The 14,891-nt window shown below is 43.1% G+C and overlaps 1 protein-coding gene across 7 annotated transcripts in view; it reads left to right on the forward strand.

The window, feature by feature from the left end:
* SASH1 (SAM and SH3 domain containing 1) overlaps nucleotides 1-14,891 on the forward strand; it is a 283,948-nt gene that overhangs the window by 190,819 nt on the left and 78,238 nt on the right. For 6 of the 7 annotated variants that reach the window (XM_024357457.3, XM_009452183.5, XM_024357455.3 and 3 more), the window contains 2 exons: nucleotides 9,852-9,892; nucleotides 12,716-12,802. In XM_024357457.3, coding sequence (XP_024213225.2) covers nucleotides 9,852-9,892; nucleotides 12,716-12,802 — 128 coding nt within the window. Of the gene's footprint in view, nucleotides 1-9,851; nucleotides 9,893-12,715; nucleotides 12,803-13,265; nucleotides 13,355-14,891 lie in introns of those variants that run through there. The other variant, XM_024357459.3, reaches the window with a different exon arrangement.

The raw sequence follows: 14,891 nt of genomic DNA on the forward strand, positions 1-14,891 counted from the left end.
ACATGTGACTTCAGTGTTTAGACAATGGGGACATCTTCTCATATAGCAGGTAGTCTGGAGTTGGGCTTTCCAAGGCTTGAGCAGCTGCTCAGGGAGTTATTCCCACTCCTACTCTACCATCCTTAGTATGGAACTTTCTTCCTTATGATAAAATGATGCCTGTTCCAGGAGGGATAATGGGAAGAGCCGGGCAAAAGGCATGTAGATGGAGTAAATCCTTTTTGTCATAGAAACACTAGCTTTCTTAGAAACATCTCACGATAAAGTTCTAGTATTTCTTCTCTGCCAGACACTGACACTTGGCCTCAACTAACTTTAAGGGAGTCTGGGGAAGTGAGTTTTTAACAAGGTGTACTGCTACCCCAAACAAACTTGGGACTCTGTAAGTAAGAAAGAAAATGAACTGGATATTGACATGGGAGGCAACTAGCTTGACTATTTTTATGTTACAGTAAGATCTTCTTGAGTTTTGTAAACTCCTGGAAGGTGTGCGCCATGTTGTGTGCAGTTTACTCATCCAGTGGCATAGAGCTTTATTATCTATACCAAGCAAACAATAAATCATTGATTGTATATGAAACTGGTCAGTTGCTGATTCCTTTTTATATTACCTCTCATTGTAAAAAATACTATGTGGGCTGAGGCATGGGGGCTCACGCCTGTAATCCCAGCACTTAGGGAGGCCAAGGTGGGAGAATTGCTTGAGGCCAGGAGTTCAAGACCAGCCTGGGCTACATAATGAGATGTCTGTACAAAAAACAAAAAATCAAAAGATTAGTCGGGCATGATGGCATGCGACTCGAGTCCCAGCTACGTGGAAGGCCAAAGCAGGAAGATTGCTCGACTCCAAGAGGTAGAGGCTGCAGTGAGCCATGATTGTGCCACTGTATTCTAGCCTGGGTGATAGAGCAAGAACCTGTCTCAAAAAACAAAAAAATGTATACACACACACACACACACACACACACACACACACCCTCTAGCATATGTCATGGGGATATTCTGAACATTAGTTATTAACTTTGAAGGAATTGAGAAGGCATTTATAACTTTACAGTGCTGGAATAGGTGCTGTTACTATCAATAGTGTTGTTAGTATCAAAGCTGGCATTCATGGAGCAATTTTATCTCAACTTCTTATGCAGTTCAGACCCATGAAGCCACAAATGAAGAAAAATATGGCCCAGATGGAAAAGAGAAGACCCACTGAGGGGTTTTTGGAAACCTCAGAGGATGACTGAATCCCATCCCAGATCTGATTCTCCCTCCTTCGAGCCCACATCGCTCCTGCACTTGGATAGTCCTGGCCTTAGTGAGGCCGTGGCCCAGACACAACCAGACCATGGGCCTCCCCTGTGGAGAGATGGCATTTGGCTGCTTTTCAGATGTGAAACTCTTTAAGTTTCTGCCAGTGACCCACATCATTAACTTTCGGTACAAGTCACCAGTTGGTGAATGAAAGGACACAAATCTCTTTCACTGCACCTTTGTGAGGGATTTTTAGAGTCAACAGGAGTGGGATCTGTCCTTGGCCTGGAAAGCCTTTTGGCCATTCCCGAGGTGCCAGAGAACCAGCCCCTTACAAGTTAAGAAATGGAAGTACATTTGAAGAAGGACTGAGGATGACTTGGTTCATAGGTAGGGTGGTTGAAAAAAAAGGCCGCTAATAATAGCTAGCTTGTTTTATTTAATTTTTTTAGTGCTTAGCATGTGCAGGCATGTAGTAAGTACAGTAAAAGTCACAACTCACTGAAAACTCTAAAAATTCTATGTGATCGGTAACATTTTGTCTCTATTTTGCATAGCAGGAAACTGGGAATCAGTGGGACTAAGTAATGTGCCCAGAGTTAGTAATCAGTAGCGGGTAGAGCTTGGCTTTGAACACTGGCACTTGGACTCCTGAACCCACATTCTGAGCCATTCATTGTGTGGTGCCACTTCCTGGGTAGTGGCCTTATGACAGCATTTGAGACATCCTTCACATGGAGGTACCAGTCAGCTGCTCATGATCTCTACCACAGACAGAACAAAAGGAGGCAGGCTTGATTTGCAGCAGGAAAGATAATGTTTAGTTACCTACAACCTCCATATGTCTAATACTTTATAAAGTGGGAAGTAGAAGAGAAATCCTTGTGTCCATCTCAATTATTTGAGAGAGGTTAATGATAAAATAATTTACAAGGAGGGACCTTAGTGATTTGGAAACTTAGAATCTAGAATAGGAGATACGTCATGGCAATACTTGGTGGAATGGGAACAGTGAGTCTGCTGGAGAAGACTAAGTTCGTCAGTTTGGGACTGCCCTGTGAATAGTTACAAGAAGTAACATTTCCTTGGAGCTTCCCCAGTGCCAGACACTGCGCAAAGCTCTTAACATTCACTGTCTCATGTGATCCTCTTAACAATCCATTACGGGGTACTGTTTTTATCATCACAACTGCACTTAGAAAGACAGTCAAGGCTTAGATTGGTGGCAGCGCTGTCATTTACCCCTAGTTCTGCCTGACTCCTGAATGTGTGTGCTGGGTCAGGCCATTGTCTTGGTTTTGGTACTGCAGACACCTGCCTTGTTCATTTATAAAGGTGACCCTGTAACAAAAAGCCAGCAAGTCCAGGCTGGGAATAGACTGTGAAATGAAAGAAAAAACCTGTATGGGGATTGTTTTGACCGGCTTGACAAAATGTCACCCATGTTGTCATTGATATTGATTATTCCTGGAGTTCTAACAGTATGCCAGATTTTGGCAATAGAATTGCTTTTCTGTCTCAGCCAGTGAATTCACAAGCTAAATCATGGGGCCAGCAAGAGAGGTGCATAGGGCGTGGAATTTAAGGAGGCAACTCACTCCCTGCACCTGCCGGATTCCGAGAGAATCTTACACCAAATCAACACCAAATCTGTAAGAGGTGACCTCTTACAACTTGGGCTATCCATGTCTCTCTGGCATCATCCAAGTCCTGGCCCTGTGGCTGGAGAAAGGGTGACTCTTGAGTTTTTATGGCAACTAGTGGATAGTATGAATTGAATTTCGTTTCATATCTATTTCTCTTAAACAGAGGAGATAGGTTTGTGTGATAAAAGTATCTTTGATACCCAAAGGATAGAAAGAAATATTAAATTGAGGACTTACTTCTTTAACATGAAATGATTTGTCATGAAAGGAGCAAAATATGAAGGTACAGTTATCCATACTTAAGTAGGACATAAAGAAAATGAAAATCTTAACTACTTATTAATGTAAGCCCTTCAACCTTTTAACCTTCCCCTGCCTCCCCCTGTACACGCACAATTCAGTAGCACAGATGTGTCAGGCTTTTTTTTCTAAATGGTGGAGAAAAGGCTGCTACTGGCTTTTGGGACTGCCTTGGCAGGCCTGGGATGATGCAGGAAAAGACCCAGACACAGCAAAAGCCCAGATTTCAAATTCAGCAGGAAATCAACTAATGGAGAAGTTGATTTCCTGAGACTCAAGATTAAGGAACTTTGAAAATCCCTTAAGTACAGGTTTTCCAGTAACATATAGCATATGTTCCTTTCTTGGAAATGAGGTTATAACCACTTTCCTTTCTTTTTCTTTTCTTTTCTTTTTTTTTTTTCTTGGTTATAATGAAGTTTCTGGACAGCTCATCAAAGCCAAAACATGAAGTGTATTTTAGGAATTTGTTTATGCTTGGCCATTCATTGCACTTTTCTGGTGTGCTGGACTCAGTATGTAGAAACGAGATAGAGTTGTCTTTGTCTGGATGTAGCTTAGACTATTTGTATATAAACAGAAGAAGAAAAATGAGTTTGAGCCATAGTATTTGGCCTCCTTTCCTTCTAGAAGCAGATAGGGGGGTCTTGCAATAGCCAGATAGTCAATTCCTGAAAAGTGTTCTTGGAATATTTAGTTCTGATACTTCCATAGACCATGGTCAGGTTTGGTGTTGAAAACTTTCTGTTTTTGCAGGTTCTTCTGAGAATCATTTTAGCAATTTACTCAAGAGCTGGGCCAGTATATAATGGTATCCCCTTTCTGTCTGTCCCTTAAATAATAGAAAAGAGGCATCCTGTTAAAGAATGTATACAATTTGGAATTCTGTTATACAAATGAGGAGGAGTCTGGGGAAGGGGGTGAGGTGTTGAACTCAGGAGGCAGAGATGTGGCCACCAAGCCCAGTTATGCCCTTGCCCAGCACGATTGGACCTCAGGCATGTCATCACTCCCATCTCAGTGACAGTCCTATTCTGTGATGGGGGGTAATGAGAGTATTGCATTTGAGAGGTGGAATTCTATACAAGTGTAAAGAATTTCATGTTGACCTGTGTGTGTTTCTCCTCCTACTCTATGGTCTTACGAGGATCTCCACTGTAAAGCAGTAGACTCACTGGAAAAGAAAATATGGCAACCTAGAGTTTCCACTGTGTGGAGTGTGGGACTGAAATATAATTTTTTTTTTTTTTTTAAGATGGAGTCTCACTGTCACCCAGGCTGGAGTGCAGTGGCGCAATCTCGGCTCACTGCAACCTCCACCTCCTGGGTTCAAGCGATTCTCCTGCCTCAGCCTCCTGAGTAGCTGCGATTACAGGTGCTCTCCACCACGCCTGGCTAATTATTGTATTTTTAGTAGACATGGGGTTTCACCATGTTGTCCAGGCTGGACTCGAACTCCTGACCTCAGGTGATCCACCCGTCTCAGCCTCAAAGTGCTGGGATTACAGGGTCAGACACCGCGCCCAGCTGCGATATAATTTTTGTAAAATGGAGTTTAATAATATTCTAACCAGAAAGGTAAAGGAGCACTCTGCCTTCTTTTCCTTCTCCCACTGGCTGCTCCTCCTAAGTCTCATTGCTGGGCCTCACTTTCTCTTTATGACCACTAAAAATCGGGTTGCCCTGGAGCTCAGTCTTCATAATGTTTCTCTTCGTAGTGTTCAGCCAGTCTCAGAGCTTAGAATATGCAAGTCACTTACAAATTCTTATCTGCAGCTCTAGACTCACATATCCAACTGTTTCTTTACTGTCTCCACAGGGATGTTCAATAAGCACTGCACACTTAGCATGTCCAAAGGGGACCTCTTGTTCCCTCCCCTGCTGTTCCCCTGCCCAGCTTTCCCCATCTGGGGAAGTGAATGTTATTTCATTATTTAGGTTTCTGCTCAGAGAAGCCTTCTCTGTCCCATCACCTCAACTTCTCCTCACTCCTTGACTCTGCAGTCGCCCTCCTTGAATCTGTCTTGTTTATTGCTATGTTCTCAGGACCTCAGAGGACGCCTGACTCCTACTGAGAGGTGAATAAATAAATACTGAATGAAAGAATGAGTGAAAATGAATACACAAAGCAATTTAACAAAGAATTTGTTAAAGACAGAGGTAGGAGGAAAGAAACCAGTTCTGGGGATACTGTCTCTTAAATTATTATTGTTTTTCAATGGGATTGATAAATTCCTTAATGTAGGAATTTTGTTAAGTGAATTCTGCCTTCAGGAACAGCTAAAGCAGTTTAGGGATCTTGAGGAAAAATGTTGACACTTAAGCAGATAGATTTGGGGTCTTAATAGTAGGAGTTATTGATGAACAAATATTTGCTAAGGTTCAGTTCTGAGACTTTAAATCCAATACTTGATGATAATTAAATGTTTAAATGAATTTTTAAAGCGCAGCAGAATATTAATTATTGCTTCCTGGTCATCAAAATCCATGCTGAAGTTACCATACTTTTTACCCATTGACAGTGAAAAAGATGAGTCCAAAGAGCAGATCCAGCTCCAGCACCCACCATCCTCAGGCCTGGGGCTTCTGGCTGGAGGAAGGAGGTACTACTACCAGGAGGCCTCTTTGGAGCTGACGTCTGAGCATTAATTTCTTCCACCAGGAGATTAGTAAATGACCCCTTCCACCTGCTGCCATCCACATTTGGACTTGGGTTATATCATTGATTTTTGCTCCTGCTGGATGAATTGTAATAATCATTCTCAAGGAGAAAGGAGATGGCATTTTGCACTGCTTCTATGCCAGCTTCTGTTTGCAGGGAGAAAGTCACTGCATTCAAATTCACACGTTGAATTTGGATTCAACGTAAAATTCAAAGGATTGTAAATTTGATGAGTTGGGGAGCCTCACGCTTATGAAACATGGGCTTGTTATTCTTTGGCCAGCATCTAGGTGGTGAACTTGTGAAATTTTAAAAACAAAATCCCACTCACCACAGCAAGATGAATAAAGAAACTACAGTGCCATCTGCTGGCATCCTGGGGAAGTTCAAGCAATGCCTGGGCCAAGTCCAAACCGGAGGATAAAATTATTCAAAGTGTGTGATAGTTTGAAGACAGTAGATTAAAAATAGTGAAAATATTGCCAGTCATCATTTCAGAGAGGAAAATGCAATCACATTTTGTGCTAATGGTGTAGCAGTGGGAGCGTACATTTTTCTGCAGCGTACTTTTTGAAGTATTTTGATGACTTTTAGGGAAAGTAAAAATTCACAGTTTATCTTTTCACTTATTACATAATCAGTTTTATCCTGAGGTGGGGATATTTGGTCCATAGCAGTTAGGTCAAGACTTCTCTAGTCCTGGCCGGGCACGGTGGCTCATGCCTGCAATCCCAGCACTTTGGGAGGCCGAGGCGGGCAAATCACCTGAGGTCGGGAGTTCAAGTCCAGCCTGGTCAACATGGTGAAACCCCGTGTCTACTAAAAATACAAAAATTAGCCAGGCATAGTGTCATATGCCTGTAGTCCCAGGAAGCTGAGGCAGGAGAATCGCATGAACCTGGGGGTGGAGGTTGCAGTAAGCCGAGATCGCATCACTGCACTCCAGCCTGGGCAGCAGAGTGAGACTCTGTCTCCAGGAAAAAAAAAAAAAAAAAAAAAAAAAAAAGACATCCCTAGTCCTTAGGGTGAGGACAAAAATACATATGGGGCTCCCTATTCCTCTAGTGGCCCCTTACAGAAAACATGTTTAACCAGCTGCAGACCCCAGCCCGCTGAAGTAAGGTGGGCAGCTGCACGGTCCCATGACTTGAAGTGCAAAGTACAGCACAGTAAGATTTTTTTAAAAAATTAAGAAGCTAAACTTAGCAGAAACCCTTCTTTCTTTCTGAAGGATTTCCTGCCTCAGTCCCCAGCCAACTAGCTTGCTCTTATTTTGCTCCCACTTCTCCCGTGGCCCTGAGCATGTTACATTTGCTGCTTCTCTTCCTCATTCTTCTCCTCCCCTTCCCCCTCGTCATTTCTTATGCTTTTTTGTTCCTGTCTCCCTCTGTCCCTAACCTGTGGCTCCCCTTTCTTCGTGTTCATCCATGTACCTTACTTGTGCGTTGTTCAGTACATTTTGGCTGAAAGATTTAAATTTTGAAATGGCTACCTCCTAAAAGCCTTGCAGGTAGATACAGGTATTTTCATTTTTGTGTGGATAGGAGGAAGGAGAGTAGGTCCTAGCCATGTTTTGGCACAATTTGGTGATAAGTGAGATTTTCCTTACATGTTCTGTATTCACAGCACAGGAATAAGGGGAAATAACTAGAATTCAAAACTAGCTCTTGTCCTCTCTAGCGGTTTCTCCCCTGATTCTGTTCTTAGCTCCGACTCTCCCTTAGTTTACAATAGAAAGCTTTCAGATTTTTGTGCTGGTCATCAACAGTTCTCTGCACTCAGCCATGGAGAATGGTGGTGCTTGCAGGGCATGGGCCTGCCAGTCAGAAATGGCACCCAGTGGTCAGCCCACACCAGTGCAGCTACACCAAAGGGCGGTGGCTTATTAAAGGCGGCTCTGCATGAAAAAGCCTCCCTCCCCTCTCTCTGGTCACCTTAGATTCTCAAGGTCCTTTTATCCAAAAGGTAGGCAGAAGATCACTTTAGGTGATTCAGATATTCAATTCTTCTTCCTCTGAATGATACAGAGTCTCATTCAGTCACCCAGTTTGGAGGTCAGTGGTGTGATCATAGCTCACTACAACCTCGGACTCCTGGGCTCAAGTAGTCCTCCTGCTGCAGCCTCCTGAGTAGCTAGAACTAGCACTATAGATGCATGTCACCATACCCAGTTGAACTTTTTGAAAGTTTTTTTTTTAAAGAGACAGTGTCTCACTATGTTGCCCAGGCTGCTCTCCTCCTGCCTCAGCCTTTGCTCTAATTTTTTCAGTGTAACTCATACCTGGCCTCCCACTTTCTTGTCTTCCCTAGCCTTCAGATGCAAAAATCACCTCTTCCATCTTCCTTCCTGGTGGTGAACTTGTAGTGAAGATTCAGGTTTAAATCCTCCAAGTGTCTGTGTCTCTTCTGATGCAGGTGCCTTCTTTCTGGTTTCCCTTGGCTGCAAGCCCAAGGATACTGTATTTTCCTTCTGGGATTTGGACACACCTAATGAAAGATTTTGCTCCACACTCTACTGTTCCCTGTTCCTTTTTTTTTTTTTTTTTTTTTTTTTTTTGAGATACAGTTTCACTCTGTTGCCCAGTCTGGAGTGCAATGGTGCGATCTTGGCTGACTTCAACCTCTGCCTCCCAGATTCAAGCAATTCTCCTGCCTCAGCCTCCCGAGTAGCTAGGATTACAGGCCTGTGCCACCACGCCTAGCTAATTTTTGTATTTTTAGTAGAGACGGGGCTTTGCCATGTTGTCCAGTCTGGTCTCAAACTCCTGACCTCAAGTGATCTGCCCACCTCGTTCCCTTTTTGATACAACCAATTTTAACTTTCTTTGGTTTTCCCGCTTTCTTTCTTTAAATTTTGTCTGTCTAAGTTTTTTTCTGGAGAAATGCTTAATGAACTGGTTTTGGGCTGTGTACACTTTTCAGATTATTTGGGTTAATCTGTATCTGCCTTCACAAATTGGCAGCCAAAGGTGTTGGGGTGGGAGGCAAATTCGATGCCCAGACATGTATTGATTAATTTGGACACATGTTTAAAAACATTGGTTTCTTTACCATCACTTAAAAATGTTAGAGCTCTTGTATAAAAATACAGATTTCTGGCTGGGCACAGTGGCTCATGCCTGTAATCCCAGCACTTTGGGGGGCCGAGGCAGGAGGATTGCATGAGGTCAGGAGTTCCAGACCATCCTGGCCAACATGGTGAAACCCCATCTCTACTAAAAATATAAAAATTAGCCAGGCGTGATGGCGCATACCTGTAATCTCAGCTACTTGGGAGGCTGAGACAGGAGAATCGCTTGAACCCAGGAGGCGGAGGTTGCAGTGAGCCAAGATCATGCCACTGTACTCCAGCCTGGGCTACAGAGCAAGACTCTGTCTCAAAAAAAAAAAAAAAAATGCAGATTTCTGTCTTCTTTTTGAACATTGGAAGATTCAGCAGGATGGACATTGCACTTGCCAATTGGCAGCAACCAACTGGAGGAACTATGTACTGGCCGCCCCCTTTATTAGGGACACTCAATATCCTGTTGTGGGTGTCTCACCCGCCTCCCTGCCCCCTTTGTTTTCCTAGAGCCGACCACTGTACTCATCTGTGGGCCCAAGTGGCATTTGTGGTGCTGAGTTTATGTTTTCATTATTATTTGCTTTCTCTTTTCCTCTTACACAAGAGACTTCCCAATGGCAGTAACTTCACTTGTATTAGTAGTTCACAGAATGAAAGGTACTTCAGCGATCGTCTAGTGAAGTCTGTCTTCTTCATTTAATATTACAGGTCTCACCTTCGAGTGAGTCTTTAATAAATGTCGACAAATGGCACACGAGTCTATTTCTAGGAAGTCAGCAGACGGGTAGAAAAAGCCAGTGGTAAATAGCCTATAACAATTTCCCTGGCTGTATTAAGTAGTATTGATGCTGGGTCAAACTAGTTAGGAGGATTTTCAGTTCTCCCATGAAAGCAAGGCTCTCCGGTAATCTGATTTGTTTTTCTTTTCTAGGAACCCTCTTCATAAATCAAACTCAGAAGACAGCTCTGTAGGTCAGTACCACTTTTCTTGGTTTACCTATTTAATTATTTCAATACTTTATAGAAAACACGAATATGTGACAATACAAAACCCACAAGAATCCTTCTACTCAGAAATAAACACTGTTAAGATTTTGATGTGCATCCTTATTCTCCTTTTTCTAGGCAGTTTTAAAAAAACATAATTGTGATCATATTCTGCATACTGTTTTATAGTTTTTAAGTTGAATATGTTATGAGCATTTTCCCATGACTGAATATTCTCTACGTTAATATAGAAAAATTAGAAGCAACCTAAATATCCAGCAAAGAATGAATTGGTTAATTAGCTTATGGCACATCCAATATGGTGGAATATTATGCAGACTTAAAAATTTACTGCTGCTGTAAAAATCCTGGGGTCTGTGTCCCTAATAATGTCCTTAGGATAAATCCTTCAATTTGGAATTTTTTGGATCCAAGATTATGCATAATTAAGGCATTGTATGATTTATATATTCTTGATTATAAAATTCACTCTTGGTTTAGTAACAGCTATTCTGTTTGGGTCAGAGGGTGGGTGGCTGATAGTGATTAGAAACATTAAGTACTCAATCAACCCTGGCTGCCTGGCTTTGAATCTGCCGACCCAATAGCTATCACCTTGTGCAGCTCACTTGCACCAAGCCTCAGTTTTCTCATCTGCTAGGTGGGAACAATGATGTGTCATATAATTGAGTATTAAATGAAATTTTGCCATTAGATAGCGAAGTGCCTGGATATAGTAGCTGAATAAATGTTAGCTATTACCATTTATTAGGCTGCATCTCTGTTTCAGAAACATGAAAATGGGAGAAGGGAGAAGGGAATATAGCTTATAGTCAAAGAAATATATTGTCAGCCTGTGCAGTGGCTCACTTCTCTTATCCCAGCAATTTGGGAGGCCAAGGAGGGAGAATTACTTGAGCCCAGGAGTTCGAGACTGACCTGGGCAACATAGCAAGATGCTTTCTCTACCAAAAATTTAAAAATTAGGTGGGCATGGCACCATGCACCTGTAGTCCCAGCTACTTGGGAGGCTGAGGTGGGCGGATCCCTTGAGCCCAACAGTTTGAGGCTACAGTGAGCTGTGATTGCACCACTGCACTCCAGCTTGGACAAAGAGACCATGTCTCTTAAAAAGAAAATAAATAGGCCGGACGTGGTGGCTCACATCTGTAATCCCAGCACTTTGGGAGGCCGAGGAGGGTGGATGATGAGATCAGGAGTTCGAGACCAGCCTGGCCAATATGTCGAAACCTCACCTCTACTAAGAATACAAAAAGTAGCTGGGCATGGTGGCTCATGCCTGCAATCCCAGCTACTCAAGAGGCTGAGGCAGGAGAATCACCTGAACCCAGGAAGCAGAGGTTGTAGTGAGCCAAGATTGCACCGCTGCACTCCAGCCTGGGCGACAGAGCAAGACTCTGTCTCACAAAAAAAAAAAAAAAAAAAAAGAAAGAAAGAAAAGAAAAAAGAAAGAAAATGAATATTCCCGAACTGTCCAAGAGCAAGATTGAGTTAATAATAACTAGTCTGCTTTAACCCTGCATGTCTGATATTTGCTTCAGTGTTAAGCCCAAAGGCAGTGGGTGATACAAAACTTGCCATGAAGCTCTGTCTTTGGCGGAAAGGCTCGGGTTTCATTCCCACAGCTCTGGGGGCTGTCAAAACTTAAATGTGAGGGCATCCTGTTTTGACAGACGACGCCCTTTCTAGCCTGGGAGCACCAAAGACATGGTTCCCACACGTCTGCTTCATTGCTTGGCACCACCAGTCTAGACTGGGGAAACCCATCACTTCGCTGGGCCCTGTTTCCAGTGGCCATGGAGCAACCAGACAGACAACGAGTGGTGACAGAGCTGCTATTTTGAATGTGCCACATCAGCACGATGGCAGACACCGCTGCTGCTGCTTTTTATTTGTAAAGAATAAAGGATTGCTCTACCCACTCATTTTACTTACTCTCCCCTTTCGCTTTGCTTTTAAAAAGGTATTACGTGTTATCGATGATCGGAACCCTACCACATATTAAAAATGTCTAGCTATAGCAGCGAATTTGTTTTCACTTGAAAGTCACCGCAGTCATCTGGAAAGGATCGGGGGTGGGGTGGGTAGAGGGAGACCCATTTGGGAGATGACACAGCCGGATTGCAGTCTTGCTTGTCTTTGTGCCCTGGGTAAGCTGTAGGTGGGTCACCAGGTAGCCTGAATGCCAGGGAGTGCCATATGCATGCCATAGCGAGACCCATGCAGACCACACTTCTGAGAGTAACACTGGGGGCCAGACCCAGAGACCCAGGGGACCAACTCCCCTGACCTGTGGGCCCAGGACATACCAACCATTCTCTTCTTGTCGTTAAATCTGGAATAACAGAAATAAACCAAGGGTAGATCAACAACAGAAATAACAACAAAACCAAGTGAACTTCTTAAAATACCCTATTTGTGGTGTAGTTGAAATAATTGTGGCTAAGACCAAAGGGGGGAAATATACTGCAAGACGAGGCCAAATTAGGCATACTAGTTAAACAAACATCAAAGTAAACACAAGAATGCATGTTCTGCCTTCCTTTTTGATGTTTCTGTTTCTCATCTTAACCTCACTGCACCGTTTCTTGCTACTAGGAAATTTGCATTTCTTTTAAACAACTTTATAGGCATCTCCCATTCTTTCACTAACTGAAAGAAAAAACTGTCCTTTTGTGAAATCAAAGTATTCCTACCAGCTTCGAATTACAAGGAAGAGGCTACTTTTGTTATTAATGATGAATTTATTGCTTGTGCTTTTTGTTCCTTTTTTTTTTTTTTTTTAAGGAAAAGGAGACTGGAAGAAGAAAAATAAGTATTTCTGGCAGAACTTCCGAAAGAACCAGAAAGGAATAATGAGACAGACTTCAAAAGGTACTGCAATGCAGCTGGCGGGCAGTAGGTCCTTTTAGCTCTAACATGGGAAGAATCCTGTGCGGCTAATCTCAGTGGATGCTCTAAGTTAGCGTAACTCACCGCATGTGCCCATAAGATGTTCAACTTTTCTGACATTTCTGTTATTACTTTAAGACTTTGTTCCAGTGATTTTCTTTTGTTTTAAGTCAAAGAAAACAAAAGGGGACAAGTTCACAGTTCTTTCCTTTCATAGATCTGACAGCAGAGGCCGAAGCTTTCGTTTCCTCAGTCGCACCAACCTCAGAAAGATCTTTACTCTTCTCTCATCAAGATCTAGCCTGAAAGGGCCTAGAGAGCCCTAGCATGTGTTGGTTTGGGGCTCTCCTGTCCGCGTTCCCACTGAGATCCTTTGCATTCTTCTGAACTTCTGATGCTCTTCTGCAGCGGGACGGTTATGGGGTGTTGCCCCTGGAAACTCCAGTGGTCTGACATCATGGGAATTTGCCCGGGCGGCTTTGTGAAGGGAGTTCTGCCCTACTCTTGGCTGTGTCTTTTGTTGTTGTTTATATAGTAAGTAAATATATCATCCCTTTGAGGCTCAGTTACATAATTTATGTTTCCCCAGTATTCAGAGAAGAAACCAGAACAAATCCACTTCCAGATTCCAGTCCAGCTGAATGAGGTTGTCAGTAGATTAAAAAGTTTTCCTTGATCACCAGTGACACTGCTTGTTTTCCTTTACAAAATCTTAGTGTCCTGTGCTGTGTGGAACGTCTGTCTAATTATCAGGACACGTGGAAATGAGAAAAACGGATGTGAACAGCAGACACGTCACAGCACACCTGGGTTCCTTGGCAACATTCCGCTTGGTTCTTTTTTCAAGTTGTCCTACTTTTAAGCATTCCCAGTTTTTTGTATTCACCCAGCGTCACTTGTGATTCAAAATAAACCTTGGATTCTAAAAAAAAAACAGTCTAAAGCTAAGGGAAAGGGAGAGGTACAGAGGGAGAGGGAGGGAAGGAGGAAGCCAACAGTTTACCAGCTAACGTGGATTTTTAAAGAACCCAACCAACTCCCCATCACCCGCTCTGCCATTTGAGGTGACACAGATAGTAAAATGAATCAACCCAGCAGGCTTCTCTCTTCACCCAGCACACACTATTATTCTCCCTGTGCAAGTAGCAAAGGGAACTTGAGGGAACTTGAGGAGTATTTTTGGATTGATTGATTGCAAAATGGAAATTAGATGGAAATACAGGGCAACATAAATTCCAAAGTCAGCCATGCCTGAAATGGTTTCCTACAAGTCTACAGGCAGACTCTTTCCCTCTGTCTCTTACACCAAAGGCAAATTAAGCCACAGCCGGGGGCATCCTAACGATATTGGAAGCTGGTAAAAAGTACGAATGAGAAAGATGGGGAGGAGAGCAGGGTGTGGGACTGGAGTGGGGATGTTAAAGCTCATGTTCAGTAACATGTCCTTCCCCACACGCTGACCAGGGGCACCACTGCCCCATGTGGCTCAGATATACCAGAGGCAATAGCAGTCTGTTTGCTCTGTAGGAAAATCTTTGGAATCTAATGGGACATTCTCTTCTCTGCGGTTCTAGCTGCCTTCAGGTGTGAGTTGGAAGTTGATTTTCCCTCAGTTTGGAAACCAATTTATGACAATAATACTTTCAGATACAGACCTATATGGCACCCTTCTTCTGATTAACTCAACATGCTTCATGTCTGTGATTTGCACTTAGCATTTTTTTTTTTTTTTTTTTTTTTTTTGTCTTCAGATGGAGTCTTGCTCTGTCACCTAGGCTGGAGTGCAGTGGTGTGATCTTGGCTCACTGCAACCTTCACCTCCCGGGTTCAAAGCAATTCTCCTGCTTCAGTCTCCTGAGTGTCTGGGATTACAGGTGCCTGCCACCATGCCCGGCTAATTTCTGTATTTTTAGTGGAGATGGGGTTTCACCTTGTTGGCCAGGCTGGTCTCGAACTCCTAACCTCAAGTGATCCACCTGCCTTGGCCTCCCAAAGTGCTGGGATTACAGGCATGAGCCACTGTGCCCGGTGCACTTAGTTTTGAGGAATAATAACAGTGAAATAGCTTAGT

The sequence above is a fragment of the Pan troglodytes genome, chromosome 5 (assembly GCF_028858775.2).
Source record: "Pan troglodytes isolate AG18354 chromosome 5, NHGRI_mPanTro3-v2.0_pri, whole genome shotgun sequence".
Classification (NCBI taxonomy): domain Eukaryota; kingdom Metazoa; phylum Chordata; class Mammalia; order Primates; family Hominidae; genus Pan; species Pan troglodytes.